Source organism: Coffea eugenioides, chromosome 10 (genome assembly GCF_003713205.1).
Source record: "Coffea eugenioides isolate CCC68of chromosome 10, Ceug_1.0, whole genome shotgun sequence".
Classification (NCBI taxonomy): domain Eukaryota; kingdom Viridiplantae; phylum Streptophyta; class Magnoliopsida; order Gentianales; family Rubiaceae; genus Coffea; species Coffea eugenioides.
Genome location: NC_040044.1, coordinates 5,484,960 through 5,501,253, shown reverse-complemented (window position 1 = coordinate 5,501,253; position 16,294 = coordinate 5,484,960). Strand labels below are relative to the sequence as shown.

The 16,294-nt window shown below is 34.0% G+C and overlaps 1 protein-coding gene across 1 annotated transcript; it reads right to left on the bottom strand.

The window, feature by feature from the left end:
• Nucleotides 1-4,138: 4,138 nt before the first annotated feature.
• LOC113750263 (laccase-15-like) lies at nt 4,139-16,271 on the bottom strand. The gene is given in 11 exon segments (XM_027294260.1): nt 4,139-4,390; nt 4,840-5,787; nt 5,932-6,060; nt 6,568-6,818; nt 6,901-7,052; nt 7,343-7,450; nt 13,056-13,582; nt 14,102-14,233; nt 14,353-14,598; nt 14,714-14,864; nt 16,245-16,271. Coding segments are annotated over 11 exon segments (2,802 nt in total). The 3' UTR covers nt 4,139-4,259.
• Between the last annotated feature and the right edge of the window lie 23 nt (nt 16,272-16,294).

The window sequence follows — 16,294 nt, the reverse complement described above, 5'->3', positions numbered from 1 at the left end:
GGTATTCTTGTAAATAGTCGGTTAGGTTTGTATTCCTATAAATACTAGTTGGTCACTCATAATATGTGACTAGATGTTTTCCTCCCAAGATACCTGTTAACATGGTATCAGAGCAAAAGTCCTAGGGTTAGGGTTAAATATCTAGCAAAAGTCTTGACGCGATACTGTTCATCGCGCACTGTTCACGCGCACTGTTCACGACGCGCGTACTGTTCATCGCGCACTGTTCACGCGGTACTATTCACGACGCACTGTTCACGGCGCACTGTTCATCGCGAATTTTGATTGCTGTTTTGTTTGAAGTGCTATTCGCTATGGTTGAAAGTTTTGCTAATGGGGTTACCACTGATCAAGTTGAATCAAGTTCTTCAGCACATGGGTCCCAGAAAACTGTTACTATATCCGAGGAAGATTATGTTAAATTCTTACAGTACCAAGCTACAAATCACGCATCTCTTCCCTCTGCTTCTTTAGCACAAAAAGGTAATGACTCATAGATTATTGACTCCGGGGCTACTGATCATATGTCAGGTACCTCTAAAATTTTTTCTAATTTTCAAGAGTCTACTCCCTTTCCTCATGTTACTTTAGCTGATGGATCTACCACTAAAGTTAAAGGACTAGGCACTGTAGAAATTAATCCATCACTTCCGCTGTCTTCTGTTCTTTACGTACCCAATTTGCCATTTAATCTAATGTCTGTTAGTAAGCTCACTAAATTTCTACAGTGTACAGTTACTTTTTCTCCTGATTCTGTTGTCATTCAGGATTTGAAGACAAAGAGGACGATTGGTGGAGGGCATGAGCATAATGGTCGAGAGAAATTGCTTGACGGGGTCATCAAGACATCTCATGTACCGTCTGTAGATCAATTGGCTGATGTATTTACCAAGAGTTTAGGGGGCTCTAGGGTGAAATACATTTGTAACAAGTTGGGTGCTTATGATATATATGCTCCAACTTGAGGGGGAGTGTTAGGAGAATATTAGTATTCTTATAGATAATAAATTAGTAAGGGTATTCTTGTAAATAGTCGGTTAGGTTTGTATTCCTATAAATACTAGTTGGTCACTCATAATATGTGACTAGATGTTTTCCTCCCAAGATACCTGTTAACAAAGGAGAATAATATATCCAGACATTAAGCGTCGGAGCAGCCAATAGAATTTGTAAATATTAGTAAAATAAAGATTTAAATTGCAACTTTGATTTGAAAAAAGGCATTAAAATAAATGAATTGATTGAATCTATTTCTATCATTTCGGGATACTTGTTCTGTTGTGTGTTCACCTCCTCATTTCGATCTCTTGATGACATGGTTTGCTAACTAGAGTCTATATATGCCTTGTTTGAGAAAAATCAATGGTAAAAATTCCAGTGAGATCATTAAATTTTAAAAGTTGAAAAGATAAGGTTTGACCAAAATACGAATGGTTTTGACATAATATCAATAAATTTGGATTACTTCTTTTGCTTTTTTTTCTTTTATAAGAAGAAATTGTAAAAGTACGATCAAAACATGTCATAACTCAAATATAGGACCCAATTTTTTAAAAAAAAATTGGATGACCCAAGTAAAATTTAGAGTCTTTGCATACATATTGTTTGTATGCTCTGTTATGACTGTTTCACATGTTATATTTATTGAATTTGTTAGTTCATCAAATTGTTCAAAATGAATTGAGATGCCTTGTCCTTTAATTAAGTATATATGAATTCTTTGAACGTGAATTTTCTGTTTTCTTTTGAGTGTTCACTTTTTTTTAATAATGGGACATAAATGTTCCACCTTAATTATTCCTAATTGGCTGTTCATCTTCGTAATTGCAACTTCATCAGCAAAGATGCAGGTGGGTATATCCTTTTCATTCTTTTCTTTAATCCTACTTGTAATTTTTATTTTCGTTTATGTTAATTTGTAGTTTTTATTTTCTTTGATTTCGATTCATATTTTCTTTGTATTTGTCATTATCAATCTATTTCAATAGTATTAATATTTTTTTTACCAACTATGGGTAGATAGTTAGGAAGTTTTTTGTTTTATACTTATTGTCATCATTATACAAATATAACTAAAGATAACTGAAGATTCTTTTGTATTAATAATCACCACCCTAATTGAAACACAATGAATTACACAATAAAGTGTAAACATGATTTCATTCAAAATGTAAGCAAACATAAACAAAAAAAAGGAAGTTAAATAACGTACTAAGCCTTTTTTTTTCTTTAGTAACATATTACATCCTACATTTGATGCATGGATTTATTTCTTCTTTTTTTTTTGGTTTTTTTGGTATCATTCTTGAAGAGTATCATTTTTTTTTTTAGTTTTTTTTTGGTATCATTCTTTAGTAACATATTACATCCTACATTTGATGTAGGTGTGTTTGGATAGAGTATTATTTGAAATAGGGTAAAATACATTAAACCCCCTTGCGATTTGGGTTATTGTCATAAAACCTTCTCATTGTTTGAAAACCCCCACAAAACCCCCTCCTGGTTTGGACTAATTTGAGCAACGAACGGAAATCGTCCAATTTGACAGAAAGTGAATTACACACGTTTGACAAGCGAGTATGATAACAATACATCAAGGGTAATGTGGTAATTTTATATTTTCTTTTTTTTTCTTTTTTTTCTTTTTTTCCTTGTTCTTCCTTTTTTTTCTTTCTTCTGAACCATCTGGAGTAGAAAAACAGGAGCAAAACAGAAGCAAAATCAACACCAACCTTTGTTAATCTTACTTTTCTTTTTTTCTTCTTTCCTTCCTCATTCTTTTTCTTCTTTTTTTTTTCATTTTTTCTCCTTTTCCTTCTGGTGCAACTACAAGTAGAAACCCAAAGCTCCATGACCTTTGAATTTTGATAAACCCTCTCAAATTGGACTTGAATTTCTCTCACCAACTCAAAATCTCCCTTAAATATACAATTCACTAGATTCTTGAAGCCAGCGACACCGCCATCTCATAGCCTTCAGGTGATCCCTTTCCCTTTCGTCCTCATCCACCGCCACCACCAATTTCGCTTCGCCGCTGTTGTCATCGACACTATTGCTTAGATTTCCTGGTGTGGGTCGCATCGCCAAGTCCGTCAACGACCACAAGGCTAGTCTAGATCTCATTTCGATAGACAATCTGCCCAAGCCACTCACCATTGCAGACGTCTCTCCAACTCCTATGCATGGCTTAAAGCTCCATATTGCCCACCAAGGTGTTCCCGGAGCTTTCAGCGAAGCCACTGCCGGCAAAGTTTATATGAACATGCAAAATGGGTTATCGGGGGTAATTCTTAAAGTAGTGAATTTTAATGTCTAGACATTTTTGATCTAGTGATTTTCGTGAAGAAATTTTGTGGATTTTAGTTGAATTTTGATTTCTCATTGCCCAAATCTAATACAAATTGACTTTAATTTGAGCGGTTTCTGCTTAATTTAGTATTGAGATTCTTGGCATTGATATTAATTTGATTTGATCCATTTTAGTATGAAGGAAGAAAAGAAAAGGAAAAGGAAGAAAAATGCAAAAAAAAAAAAAAAAGAGGCCTAGTATAAATGATTGATGGTTGAACCTAGAGATGATGACAATGGAAAAAGCATTAGTGTTTGCGGCGTGAAGGAAGGTAGGTTGGAGAAGATGACTGTTTGGAAAAGATGAAATCTTTTTAAAATTTCAATTTAGCCCCTTAATTTACTTTTTGTTCTCAAATGAATTAAGAAATTTAGTAAAATAACAGCTAAATCCTAAATTAACTATTGGTACATTTTGAAAACGGGGTTAGCATTGGAATTTTACGTCTTTCCGTCAATTTGGATGATTTCCATCCATTTTCCAAAGAAGTCTAAAGCACAAGGAGTTTATATGGGAGTTTTCAAACAATGAGGAGGTTTTATGACAATAACCCAAACCACAAAGGGGTTTAATGTATTTTACCCTTTGAAATATTATTTAGAATAATTACTGTTACACTTTTTGTGATGTGATATATGTGAGATAAAAAGTAGTTGAGAATATAAAAAGAAGGATTTAAAAATGTGTTTATAATGGAAGCAAAATATTATTTGAGATAAATTTGCAATCCAAACACACTCAAACACACTATTATTAACGAGACTGAAGTCACACAATCTACTAAAGATTCCTCGCAAATACTGAAGAAAGAAACTAGGTTTACATTATTTTGTGTCTCATTGACAAGCTGACTTTAGAGCCGCTGCAAACCGTAGTAGTCCAAGACTTGTAATATTTTGTCTAAGCAACATTAGCAAAGTGGCATGTCGCGAGGTGGAGGCAGCAATTTTTCCTGCGGACGCTTTCCATTTTTAACAATGAAGGTCATTTCCATCCCCCAGCTTATGTGACGTTCAAAATGGCAATGCATCAACCACACTCCTGCAAGAGATTGTATGTCCTTTCCAATTATAATAGTTGCAATAAGCACACAAATTTTAATTATAAGATGCAATTACACATCTATATAGTGTGTGCGTGTACGTGCGCAAAAATTGATTTCCATCAATTATTGTTCTTTGACAATGAAAAGTGTGGAAAATTCCTATGATTATGAATTTATCACCCAAGAAATACCAGCTTTGCATAATTTTACAGAGACCTAAGCAAAGTTAATTTAAAAAAATGATATGATCAACAGAATACACATCAGAAATTAAAAAAACTCAGACCTAGACGGACACATTGATATCTCGCTAACTCATGCTTTCATTGTGATGACTGTAGGTATAAAAATGGGGTAAGCAGGCGTTTGATTTTTTTTTTTTTGCAAAGTTTTACTTAGAACTAATATCCTTGATAAAAATAATAATAATAAATATAACGCTTACCAGGGTTATTTGCCTTGAATCTTATGGCTGTCCAGGCATTCTTCGGAACTGCAATTGTATTCATCAAAGGAGGGTCCTCAAGGTTATAGTTCTTAGGGTCTTTGTCCTTGTCAAAGGTTCCAAATCCCCATCCAACAACATAAAAACTATGTCCATGTAAATGCATGGGATGATCAACTCCTGCTACCAAATTAGTGGCTTGGTAAACAAGCTCCACATGCGAGTTATACTCAAGAACCTTCACTTTGGTTGTTCGAGTAGGCGTTTGTAGGGAAACCGAAATGTTACTTGCAGTGTAATTGAATACCAAAGGTGGGAAGCTAGGAAAATTAGGTTTATACACTCCATTGATCTGATTATAGTAAGCCTGAAGTATGTCAATCTTCGGGCTGACAAAGCTCATGTTATTTACACTTGCCGCGAATCGATTGCCTCGAGGTCCCTTGCAGGTGTTATTTGTTTCACAAGGAAGTGACTTTATGGAGAGTGTAAAGAAAAGATTAGTGGTAACATTTTTTGGGACATCAACAGGGAATTCTTTACTCGCTAAGCTTCTAAGGCTCCCTGTGAAATTAGCTGATGCAATTGTATCATTAAAAGTCGGAAGATTTGGGAAAGATGGAGATGAAGGTGGAGTATAATTTCCACGGTATTCGAGAATGGCTGTGGTGGTTGTGTTGTCGAATGTAACAGAGCTGGCACTATTATAAGCTTTAGCTGCCATGTAGTAGAGATTAGGTGATTGATTGGCATGTAGCAGGAAATCAATGGTTTGGCCGGGGGATATTGCAATGTAACCACTATTTAAAGGCTTTGTGTAGCTTCCGTCTGATCCCACAACAGTAATCCGATGCTTTGCTACGGAAAAGAAAAGAATGTTGTTCATGGCAGCATTAACCATTCGAAGTAAGTAAGTCTTGCCATAATCCACAGTCAACTTGTAACTGTCTGCAAGTAAAGATTATGTACATTATATCTCACTACAAGTGTAGAATTTGGATAAATATGTCATGCTACTATAGAATGTGATCGATCTTATGAAATTCAATAAGAAGATGGGAGAAAAGGAGTTCAATTTCCATTCTTGTTTACCTTGTCTTGAGCATGGATACAGAAGACCAGGTTGACCGTTTATTAGGAAAGCATCAGAGACATTTGGTTCTCCCCCGCTGCTTGAAAACTCGCTAAGAACCTCCTGTATATCACTTTTCCACCATTCTCCTGCACCATTCTCAACACTTTAGATAATTAGGTGTCCATTTCTTGAATACATGAACAAATTATTTTGTCCTATATGGAAGTCAATGGTGTGCATTACAGCGTTCCATACAATGTTTTGAAACTCAGATCTGACTTTCTGGTTTAGTCGAAAGAGCTCATTCAATTCTATGAGGTCATTCAATTCTCTAGTTTTTTGGTCTTGGCCAAAATGATCGAAAGAGCTCCAATTCTTGAGCTTGGTCGAGTCACTATTCTGTCGAGTTTCAAATCACAGATGCAATTTCAAAATGTCGCTAGTAATGTAGTGATCCTTTTGCATTGCCTCCTTTATGTAAAACTGGCACTAAGTCAGAGTTAAAATAACAGGTTTTTCAACATATAAATGGGTGAATCTTTCCTTTTCTTGTTTTAACTTTTTTGCAAAGGAGGCAGCTTAAGATTGGCAATCACACATATATTGACCAGTTCAATATTAGCGCTCAGCAGATGATTTGAATTCCATTATACCTAAAATCATGGGCACTTCTGCTTGAAGCTTTGGAAACCCCAATGGGTAACTAGTCCCTTTCTTTGGATAAACAAGAAGTAAACCATGAACTGTTGCTCGAGACCAGTCACTGTGAGCATGCCACCACAACGTTCCAATCTCATCAGACAGCACAATCTTTTGGGTGAACTTTGTTCCTGGCCTCATAGGGCACTGAGTAATATACTCTGGACCATCTGACCATGGAAATCTTGGCTGCTTTACTCCATGCCTGGAAAGAAAGTTAAGCTCTTTATCTTCTCTTAGAACAAGTAAAATTTTAGACCAAGAAAAGATGAGGAAAATTTTCATACCAGTGAATGGTGATGTTTTCTTTTCCCTTGTTGTGTACATGAACAAAGGCTGTATCTCCTTGACGAAGGCGTAGAGTTGGTCCAGGAAATTGACCATTTACTGTCAAAATGTTCTTGGTGCTGCATAGTTTTGTATATGGAGCTTCTTTTACCTATGCATACAAAGCAAGATAATATTACAAAAGCTGAAAATGCAAGCCAAACTTCATTAGTGATCATTTTACTGGGAGTTGGGACTAATGTAGCAACTCTGCAAGCTATTTTAAAGAAGGGTAAGAGAGTAAAATTTTAAAAGTTAAAAAAATAAAAATGAAAAGAAGAAAAGATAAACTTCTGGTTAGGTGGCTAGTTTTGGATCGTTGGCAGGTCAAAGGATATTCAAGATACCTCGGATGCCATTATATGTAACCTTCGTAATAAAACAGAATAAGTTTATACTTACCACGAACTTATATCTATGGATCAAAGCTTGGGTAGGTAAAAGACCACCCAAAAGAAGAAACACGACAACTTGTAAGATCAAAACCCTCATGCCCGACATCATCAGAAGTTATGCAAAAACTGCTCGGTTTCTTGTTGCGTTACTTGTAAAAAACCCTGAAGTATTTATAGAGTAGCGATAATCTGCAATGGAGAAAAGGGAACAAGTTACTGATTTTCTTTCTCATGGTAAAAATTCAAATCGAATGTGGATCACGTTTTCACTTAACCAGACCGATTGCCATTTCTTCTATTTGCTGATTTTTTTTTTCATTTTTTGAAACATGTGACGACTCTCTCACCACGTTTTCAATACAAGTTGCAGTTTAATGAATAAAAGCCAACCAAATGCCCCATGTAGTGGTTGACATGATGATTGAAGAGACAACTCGAACAATTTTTTCGAGTTGTGTTTCTTTACAGTTGTCTTTTATACTTTCCCGTAAGAACTTGTGTAAAAAAATTAACTCACTCTGTTAATACGTGTAAATTCATGTTTATATTATTGCCTATATATATATATCAAGCCTGAGCAGCTTACTAATTTATATGCCTTGTCCGAGTATGAAAATGTCAGCTAATAGACGTTTCATTGCCAGGACCCTTGATTATTTGTCGACTCGCCTACATTTTGTTAGGTTTTTTTTTTTTTTTTTGATAAATCAAGGTTTTGAATCCAATACGTCCTATTTACAATCTCTTTCATCTTACCATCCAATTCAACTCTTTCCTAAACTTACCTACTTATTTCTTCCCTACATGAAATTATGTTTTTGAAAACATTTGATTTAATCACAAACTCCAGTAATGTGCTTTTTTTTTCCTGCTACATCTACATATACAGACAGAGATAAAAGAATTAGTGCTATTCTTTAATTGATGATTTTGTTAGTATATGTTGACTACAGTACTAGAATTTAGCCTACACCTTAGCACTTTTTTTTATTACTTGTGAATTTGTACAAGTATGAATGTCATTGACAAAATTCCTACATTTCAGTGATATTAAATGTAGAAAATATCATATTCAACAAATACTACAATGCATGCTGACAAATCAAATAGATATTCTTTGAGATAATTAGAATTTTTATAATGACCATAAACCTAGAACTACATATTTGAACTCAATTAAATATAAAAAATTTGACAATTCATTTTCTCATGAACAAATAATCAATTTTGATCAATAAAATTAATTATTTAGCGTAGCAGTTCAAGTCACAATAAATAAATTTTTTTTGACACTAGGTAAAGTTAATCCATATTGACAAAAAATTATACCTATTTAACAAAAAAATAATATTATTAGAAGAGAGGAGAACCATAAGAGAAAGTGTAAGAAAAACTAAACTTGAAAAGAGTTCAATACAAATATGGGTAAAAACCAAGCATTCAAATGACCCATTAATTTTATCTTTTCTTAATTAGGTATGCCAATATAAGAGAAAAAATAGGTAATTTAATTAAGTGCACACACACACACATATATATATAAATATAGTCTGTGCGCACGATCGTGTATCCTCTAATTCTTGTTTGAAATGGATGTAAATCATTTAGACATGTCCTTGTTGTCGGTGCAAGTTTAAAATCTTTGAAGAAGAAAAAAAACTTTAAAATGCAAAAATTCGAATTAAAGAAAAAAGTTTATTATGATATTGTTTTCAGAGTTTCCAAAGTGGCGTTACACAATAGAAAAGTCTAGTTATTTCTCTAAATATACACACCTCATTATTCTTAAACCAAGTCTTCCAACATAATAATAATAAAGAAAAAAAGAAGTGCGGAACAATCGTTTATCTTTTTTTTTTTAATTACAATCGTTTATCTTCATAATAAACTACAAATCTATCATTGTCGGTTGGCTCCGTTTGGATTAACTGTTTTTGGGGGTGTTTTTGAAATATTTTATTATAGAAGTGTATATAAAAAACTTTTACTGTAATTTTTGTAATTTTTTTGAAGGGTTTTTGAAATATATTTTGGAGTAACTTTTAAAAATAAAATATTTTTGTCATATTTTTAAAAATTAATACTACTACCCACAACTACCACAGCCACTATCTCTACCCACCCACCACCGCCACTACCTTCTTCCTTTTCCTCCTCCCCTTTTCTCTTCCTCCTCCTCTTCCCTTCCCCTCACCCGTCGGCCCCTCCTCTCCATCTCGATCTTGATCTAGTCTCGACAAGATAGAGGCCTTTGGTCTCCAGATCATGACCAAACAGTTGTGACCTTTTGGTCACAAACTGGTCATGACTAGAGGCCTCAATCTGGGGGTGGGGAGGAGGAAGAGGAAAGGGGAAAAGGGGAGAAAGGAGGAGGGAGGGAGTGGTGGCGATAGTGGGTGGTTGGTGATGGTGATAGGTGAAAAATGTTGTAAAATTTATTTTTTTTTAATTTTTTGTGTATATTTATGAGTTGTTTTTGATATATTGTATGAATCATATGTTTTTTGAGTTTTTTTTATTTGTACATTATTGAAATATTGTATTTGAAAAATTAGTTTTTGAAAAATAGGTCAATCCAAATAGAAAATCTTTGTCCGTTATTAATTGTTCCAATTGATCACGGTTTGCTCTATGGAATGTTCCTTGCCTTCGTTTTTTTTTCTTTCTAACTTCTCTTCCTCTTTTCTTTTCTTTTTTTTTTTGGGGGTGGATTTCACATTCCTATTTCCACCTTCCCAAATCCCAAGTCCTTGCTTTTCAAAAGTTTTTTTTTTCAAAAAGAAATTACTTGACTAAGCTAACTCTAAGTAAAGGTTTAGTTCCAAAAAAAAAAAAAGGACCAAAACCATAATCAAAGGTTCCAATTCTGGTTCAAACCATTAATATACATTTATGACGACGGGCTCGGCTAAAAAAGATTGTTGACTATTTCGATGGTTTTCCTGTTTTCCATTTTAACATCAATGAAAAAATCATCTAATCTTTTCTTTTGTTTAAAACGTTAAGTAACACTAAAAAATGTGATGTATATTTTATAAAATTTTATTATTTTTCTTTTTCCTTGTTATAAAATATTAAATTGAAAGTCATTTTTCCCCTATATTCAGTGTCTTCGGCTTCTCCCGTTCTAAATTCATTGTTTATATTCGCATTTTTAGTATCGACTCTCAATATTTACAACTAAATCTTGATTCAAAATACTAAAGTCACTATAAATTGAAAACCTAGTCGATAGTTACTACACAATGTTGGTGGACACGATTTTGAATATAATCCCTCTCATACAAATTGAAAAAGTTACGAAACTTAGATCACAACTGCTGAATAATAGTACTAGGTTAACATTTGATGCATGCGACTATAATTAGTAAGTAAGACGTCTCAATTAATTTTTCATCGCCAAAAACATAAATCAAAGTAAAAGTCTCATTCTCCTTTTTTATTGTTGTATTATTTAAAATCAAAAGCCATGAATTCGTACTTGATTATTAGAATGATTGCTTTGTGATCAAATGAATTGCTGGATGACAACGTGATAGAAGGGTGGTCATGGCATGATTCCCTCTAGACGTTCTTCAAGTAGCATTAATCTAGAATTTCTCATGTCACAATTACCGACTAAAAACAACTAATTTCTCCGTCTTTTAACGCATAAACATTTGATATTAATTCAGGTAGAACCTCCGTTTGATCAGGGCTCTTTTCTTTGACTGCTTCCTGCCATTCAAGATGATTTTGGTGAATTAATAAGAATTGATTGATCTGTCTCCACCACTCCATAGGAACAGCCCTCATTAGGAGAGCTGATCCTAACCACTAAGCTTTGCATCAATGGCTATTCAAAGAGTCCCTTTTTGAACCGTAAATGGGAGATTCGAACTCCACTTATATAAAAAAAAAATCTAAATGAATTGTCAAAACACCTTTTTTGATCCAGTGAGATTTGTCTGAGCAGAAATGGATGAGTTTTCATGGAGATTAGCCGACTAAAGTCGGCTGAACGATGGATCAGCATGACCCCACGTTTGCTTATCCTACATGGAAAGGGTCCACAGATCCCATCAATTTCGAATCCCTGCTAAAACATGGCAAACGTGAAAAGTCAGCGGAAGTTTTGCCATCTAGTTTGCAAATTTATCTCACTCTTAGCTGTAATTGGAGAGTTGCAAGAATCCTAGGTGAATTAATTGCAAGAATCCCATTCATTTGTGATTGGAGATTTGCGAGGTCAAAATCACAAAGTTTTGTTACCTTTGATTGCAAGAATCCTATGTGTGTGTTAACTGTTTTTGACAAAAGGATATGTCCATGTCCATAATAAGAGTACTATCCATCATTTGGGGAAAAAATTTACTTGTAAATCACAATTCTTCTGCATCCATCTAACAAATTGAAGAGGAATATTTCAATAGATATGTGTGCATGAATATTTCAATAGATATGTGTGCATGAATCTCATTACACAATAAAATTAAAATGACACAAAAGTAATTAGATATCATAACACTTGTTAACTTATTATGGTTGTATTAAAAATTATGACTCTTGAACATGTCACAGTATTCAATCAAAAGAAAGTCCATAAACTCTTGACTGGATTCCAGTTATCTAAAAAAATCTTGGAACAGAACAAAGGGTGTCTTTGATAACCCAATTCACCATTTAAATTTAATAGATTCAAATCTTAATATTTTTAGACGTGTTTAATAATAAAAAAATAAAACGTCTTTCTTAATTGCGTGACTCTGAATTATTTAGACAAAACTTACTCAAAACAATAAGTGATAAATTATTCACTTATCACTTAACGTAAGATATACTCAAATGTAAAATTTCAATACTTAACAATTCAGCAACTTAACAATTCATGTTTTAGATTTCAGATTTCATACTTCAATTATATCAAAAGCACTCAAGGTGTATGTATACCTTACTAAAAATTAAACTTAGGCCACCAATTGATAATAGTAGTATATCTTTTTATCCATGTCTATCACTTTCAAAAAAAAAAAAAAAAAAGGGGGGGGGGGGGGGGGGGCATGTCAAAAGACAAGAGTTGGAGGGGCGCCTACGAATTTTCTACTTTCAACAAAACCAAAATACACACAGACATATCACAGCTCATAATCCAGCGTTTTCCTAGCGTTGAACCAAAAGGAACGCTGAAGTTTTGACATGTCCGCACATGAATTGGAAACAGAACAAACAACGCTAAAAACAACAGAAATTTATCATAAATAATTTATTGTCATATTATTTATTTCAAATTCATTGTCATATTATTGTAAACTTTATAACGATAAGTGACAAGGATGATTAGAACCGTAATTAGTAGAAATCGGATCCTTAACCAGAAGAAACCAGAGAGTAACTAGAGGTTTCAAAACCACAACAGTCACCCATCCTACAAGAGGCAGAATTGTAGTTATGCGTCCCAATCCGTTTATTTTTTTTTTAATAGCAGAAGAAAGGTGGAATTTAAGAAACAGTAACAGAAAAGGGGAATTTGAACTCAGAATGTAGTTGTTAACTTCTAATTTTGTACAAAATAGAAAACTATGAGTTTAGTTCAGTTCATCAAAAGGAAAAGGACAGGAGATTGCATCTTTTTTTTTCCCTTTTCATTTTATGGTTTCACAAATAAGCGAAATGAATGGAAAATTGCTTGAGGTCTTGAATGTGAGATACGTTACACTTAAGAATGTAAGAATGTAAGATACGGTCGCTGCAAATCTGAGACCGGCAGGTCCAGCACAAGTATTGTTTGCCTCACAAAGGCGTAACTTGAGGGAAAGCGTCAAGAAAAGCTTAGTGTCCACATCTGATGGAACATCTACTTTACTTGCTAAGCTTATTAGACCTCCTATGAAGTTAACTGATGCTTTTGTATCATTTCAAAATGGAAGATTTGGGAAGGATAGTGGTGAAGATCGAATATAATTTCCGTGGTATTCTATGACTCCAGTTGCGGTAGAGTTGTCGAAAGGGACAATTAACGCGCTGTTATAAACCCTAGCAGCCATGTAGCAGTGATCAGGTGCTTGATTGGCTTCTAACAAGAAGTCAATAGTTTGTCCAGGGGATATAGCAATATAATCACTCTTGAATGGCTTTGTATAGCTTCCATCTGATCCTACCACAGTAACTTGATGCTTTCCAATGGAAAAGAAAAGAATGTTGTTCATGGCAGTATTGATCATCCGGAGCAAATAAGTTTTGCCGTATTCCACTGCTAGCTTAAAGGTATCTGAAAGTGATGGAGTGTTATTAGATAAGCAAGCCATACGCATTTGACAAAAAAATGTATTAAAAAAAATGCTCCTGGTCTCACTCAGGAGAATCTTTTTCTTGCCTAAAGATTGATTCTTATGAGAACAAGTAGTACATGCGCTACACTGCAGGGGAGCTCAAGTAGCAAAAATGAGATTTGGATTGTAGCAAGAAAGGGCTATTTAGTCTCGTTTTTTGGACATCGTCAAATGTTGTTTCCGTTTCGTTTTCGGAGATGTTATTCCTCTATCCAAAATCCCAAAGGGCAAGACACGCATAAATATTCAAGAAAGGGAAAGATCCATGTCAGTCTAAGGATTTCCAGATGCGAAAGAATCGATGCTTCCAATTTTTAACAGTAGTGGATTGGTAGATTTTTCCATTCAACCAAATAGAAGGACAAAAATTTTGAGTATTATTTTGTTTTTGGAAACCCCTGCAAAAACATAGAGCCGAAAATAATATAGAGACAGGGTCAGATTTATAGTTACAATACCTGGTTTTGAGCATGGATAAAGATCCCCAGGCTGCCCATTTATCAAGAAAGCATCAGATACATTCGGGCCTCCTCCATTATTACTCAGGAATTCGGAAAGAACCGTTTGTACATCGCTCTTCCACCATTCTGCTGCATTAATCATGATTAATTTTGGCCTAAATTTGTCAAAAGTCATATCATACCCAACAAAAAAAAAAAGAAAAATTGTAGTAGATGTATATGGATTACTTAAAAGTGCTTATTTCTACCTAAGATGATAGGGAATTCAGCATGAGGCTGGGGAAATGGATAGTTTTCTCCTCTCTTCGGGTAAACAATAAAAGCACCATGGACTTTGGTGGTAGGCCAATCACTATGAGCATGCCACCATAATGTTCCAATCTCATCAGTTACCTCAATATTTTGGATAAAAGATTTTCCAGACATGATAGGGCACTGAGTGATGTACACGGGACCGTCTGCCCTTGGATTCCTTGGCAGTTTCAATCCATGCCCAGTAACAAAGTCAAAACAATTAATTTGAGATTACGAACAGTTAAGTAACACGGGATGCTTTTGAACTATTTTCTTGCAAAAGGGAAAAAAAAAATAATAATTCTGCTACATACCAGTGAATAGTGATGTTTTGGTTTCCCTTGTTGTGGACATGAACAATGGCTGTATCTCCTTGACGGATGTGTACACTTGGTCCTGGAAATTGTCCATTTACGGTCAAAATGTTCTTAGTGCTGCAAAGTCTTGTATATGGAGTCTCTTCAATCTGCATGAGAGCATAAACATATAAGATAAGTTCTTAATTTTGACATTAATTCTCCATTTTGGAATGAGTTGTAATGCATTTAATGATAATGTGATATATGTTCATGCATGATGTTGAACTTTGTTATTAATTCACGGAGTCAGCTTCAAGGAAATGCATATTTTGCTGGATGGCTGTTTTAACCTTCAAGATCTTCAGTGAACCTTTAATTAATGCAACTAATGAAGCCAAGAACTTGTTAAATGAACAATATGGTATCGTAATGAAAGTGTTTGCAGAAAATCTTCACGTACTGATAGAGGTTAGATAATGAAGGAATAGCATATATCTATCTGTCTTTTCTCATCATTGTACACATAAATTAATAGTAGATCACTTCCTGTTTTTCCCCAGAATAAGTACTCCAACCTTCTAAATTGTATTTTACGTTTTTGGTAAATTTCCTGATCTTTTTATTATTGATGAACAAAAGAATGCACCATTGAATTGGGCAAAACCCTGCAACATCAGCCAATCAAAGAAGTTAAACCATCATCCTATCAGACAAGTATGCTACACAAGTCCTATTATTACAATATACAAGACTTGAAAACAGCAAAATGGGATTCCTAATTTAATAGTACAAAGCTTTACGTAAATTGTCTGTATGTTGTTGAGCCTTACTGGTTCAAATCTTTAAATATTGTGATTACGACCTTAATTAATTGCACAGCTTGGAAAATTCTTCAGATCAAGGATGGGCCGGCGATTGCCATTGGCCATCACAAATTACGAGAGTTTTGTTCCTTCATTTCTTTCTCCTATTGTAAGTCTATTTTAATTACTATTCTCTCCATTTATTTAACTTTATTTAGTTGTCCATCTACCAATATCTTAACTATTAAATTTTAGACATATAATCTGAGCATGCCATGAAATTTATACCTTTGAGTAGATTATTTTACTGAAAAATCACCTCTGTCGATGATTACTTTACTGTTGAAGACAACTCTTCAAATTCTATCGCTTAGAGAGCTCTAAACCTCCTATCCTTTTTTCATATAATTTTGATTTATTTTAATTAGATAAAATAATATTTAATGTTTAGATCATATACTTTTGATTTATTTTAATTAGATAAAACAACATTTAGTGTTTAGATTACATACTTACCGTACGGAAGCTATCAATTAGCAGCAATCCTAAAGTCAACTAATTAAAGAAAACCTAACATACCATCTCAAATTAAAAACTTACCAAACTTATAAATGTGGTCATAACCAAAAAGAAAATAAAAATACCCCACACCATTTAATTTGGCAACACTAAAATTAAATGCAACGTAGCAGATGAGGAAAATTAGATAAAAATAACATTTAATTATTGGGATTATATACTTACCACATATAAGCTATCAATTAGCAGCATTTTCTAAAGTCAACTAATTATAA